Source organism: Rhagoletis zephyria, unplaced genomic scaffold (genome assembly GCF_001687245.7).
Source record: "Rhagoletis zephyria isolate East Lansing unplaced genomic scaffold, Rhagoletis_zephyria_1.1 Rzeph_scaffold_40667, whole genome shotgun sequence".
NCBI classification, from domain to species: Eukaryota; Metazoa; Arthropoda; class Insecta; order Diptera; family Tephritidae; genus Rhagoletis; species Rhagoletis zephyria.
In genome coordinates, this window is record NW_016197722.1 from 1 (window position 1) to 2786 (window position 2786).

The 2786-nt window shown below is 56.7% G+C and overlaps 1 protein-coding gene across 1 annotated transcript; it reads right to left on the reverse strand.

The window, feature by feature from the left end:
* Positions 1 to 6: 6 nt before the first annotated feature.
* Positions 7 to 2780, reverse strand: vvl (ventral veins lacking). The gene is given in 2 exon segments (XM_017606099.1): positions 7 to 675; positions 891 to 2780. Coding segments are annotated over 2 exon segments (2109 nt in total). The 5' UTR covers positions 2427 to 2780; the 3' UTR covers positions 7 to 102.
* Positions 2781 to 2786: the final 6 nt, after the last annotated feature.

A 2786-nucleotide genomic window follows, 5' to 3' on the forward strand; every position in this document is an offset into this window, starting at 1 on the left:
GCGCAGCGCCTAGTTCCTGGCTGATTTTCATCTTGCGCGCTTCGCTTAAGACGACTCATACCCGAACCAGGCGGCCGACGCTGCCGCTGCGGCGGACGTGTGCTATTCGCCGCTTCCGCCGAAGGAGTTGAAGTGCCTTACGCTTGGTGCCGCAGCACCGAATTGTAAACTCCATTCGAAGAGCCGGCGGGCATGTAGCTGTTGTTGTTGCTGCTGATGGTGATGCTGTTGCTGGTGGTGATGATGATGCTGGTGTAGCGAATGCGGGTTCAGGTTGAGGTGATGCATGCCCGCCGCACTGCCCACCCCCAGCACGGAGGACGCCGAGGAGGGCGATGAGGATGGCGCTTGCAAGGCGCCGCTACTGCTGCCCGCGCCGGGTGATGTTTGCGGCTGTTGCAAATGTTGGTGATGGGCGGCGGGATGTTGCAGCGCTGGGTGCTGCTGATCGCTGGTGTGAAAGAGGTGCGGATGGTGCGCGGGATTGAGGTGCGGGTGTTGATGTGGATGGTGGTGCTGGTAGCGCATCGGATCGATGTACATAGCGGCGGCTGCAGCGGCCGCTATCGATGACGCTTGCTGTTGCTGCTGTTGTTTCACCTGAGCCAAGTGATCACTATCGTTGTTATTGTTGTTGTTATTATTATTCGTATTGTTGTTGTTATTATTGTTATTCGCAGCCAGGCCCGCACCGATGGGCGATTGCGGCGACAGCACATTGGTCGTCATCGTCGCCGAGGAGCCCGCAGACGACGACGGCGTATTTGGCGTATGTTGGTTATGTGGCTGGTGCTGTTGCTGCTGGTGTTGTTGCTGTTGTTGNGCTGTTGTTTCACCTGAGCCAAGTGGTCACTATCGTTGTTATTGTTGTTATTATTATTCGTATTGTTGTTGTTATTGTTATTATTGTTATTCGCAGCCAGGCCCGCACCGATGGGCGATTGCGGCGACAGCACATTGGTCGTCATCGTCGCCGAGGAGCCCGCAGACGACGACGGCGTATTTGGCGTATGTTGGTTATGTGGCTGGTGCTGTTGCTGCTGGTGTTGTTGCTGTTGTTGCTGCTGATGCAGCGATGCAGGAGTGGACGCAGCTGCAGCTGAGTTCGACTCCTGGATTTCTGATTGCTAGTGAGCCGCTAACTGATGCCCCCCCGCGGACTGCATGTTTTGTGGGCTAAGCATGGGCGGGCTATGGCTGTGACTGTGCGTGCCCATCGGACTGCCGTGCATATCGTGATGCGGATGGTAGCCGGCGTGCGGATGCATGTGTCCCGGTGGCATGCCGTCCATCATATCGCCGCCCATTGTGTTCGGCGGAGTCATGCGCTTCTCCTTCTGCCGTCGGTTGCAGAACCACACCCGCACAACCTCCTTCTCTAGCTGCAACGAGTCCGCCAGCGAAGTGATCTCTTGGGCTGATGGCTTCGGCTGCTTGTGGAAATGCTGCTCAAGCGCGCCCTTTACACTCACCTCAATGCTGGTACGTTTCTTGCGCTTGCGTCCCTGCGCCGCGATCTTGTCGATGCTGGTCGGCGAGCCGGTTGTAGAGTCAGCCTCTTCGAGCCATTTTTGTAGAAGTGGCTTCAATTTGCACATGTTCTTGAAACTTAACTGTAGAGCCTCGAAGCGGCAAATTGTCGTCTGAGAGAAGACGTTGCCATACAGGGTGCCAAGCGCTAGGCCGACGTCCGCTTGTGTAAAGCCGAGCTTAATGCGGCGCTGTTTGAACTGCTTAGCAAACGCCTCTAAATCATCTGAAGTAGGCGTGTCTTCTTCACCGCCCGACACGTCGCGATCGCCTTGCAGGTGGTGATGTATGTGCAACTGTGGCGACTCGCCGCGTAAGGCATGGTGGAGCGGTGCCACGCCTTGGTGATGCGCTGCATGCGCTGGATGGTGCAACATACCGTTCATTGCATGGTGGTATTGCAACGGTGAACCGCCCGTCGGTGCGTAATGGGCGGGAGCATGAACCGGTGCGTGCCATGTATGAGGGGATGCCATGCCTTGCTGAACCCGCGACTGCTGTGACAAATGTGACATTTCCTGCTTCACCGCATCCGCGGGATGATGGTGTGTATGGTGTGTCATGGACGCCCAGGGATCGGAAGGATGTAACGCGGTCCAGGGGTTCGAGCCTAAGCCGCCTGTAGGTGTAATCGAACTGAGCCCTGTCGTAGAAATACCCAACCCGCCGGCGCCGCCACCCGCTCCGGACGCGCCGCCTACGACTGCGTTCGGGCTGGGAGATGATGGAAGCTGATGGTGGGCAGCAGCGGCGGCGGCATGATGATGATGATGCTGCATGTACTTCATTTCGCCTGCATCGGCGGCAGACCGAGGCGATGAGGTGTGATAGCCACCGCCGCCCAGCGCCATATCTAGGTCACCGCTGGACGGTGTCATATACGAGGTGGCGGCCATCCCCACCGCTCTAGGGCTATTCAAGCCCTCCACGCTGGCGGGGTAGGGCTCCAAGTTGGGGCTCAGTTTAACGACCTTGAAAACCGATCTATCGAAAGGAAGACCAGTGTCCCTATGCTCATTCCACTCGAACCGTGAGGCAACCGTCTTGAAGTCTTTTCGTTCAACGTACACAGGCGAGAATTCGATGACGACGATTTGTAGGGAGCAGCTCGCGACGGCTGCTCGACGCAGTGGGGGAAGTGAAAATCTGTTTAGGCACCGAAACGTGAACTGCTGTCAAGCAAAGATTTACAGCTGTTATGCAACAAGTTGTGTGTTGCTGGAAATTTGTTATGCCGACGGCTAATGCACTTTGAA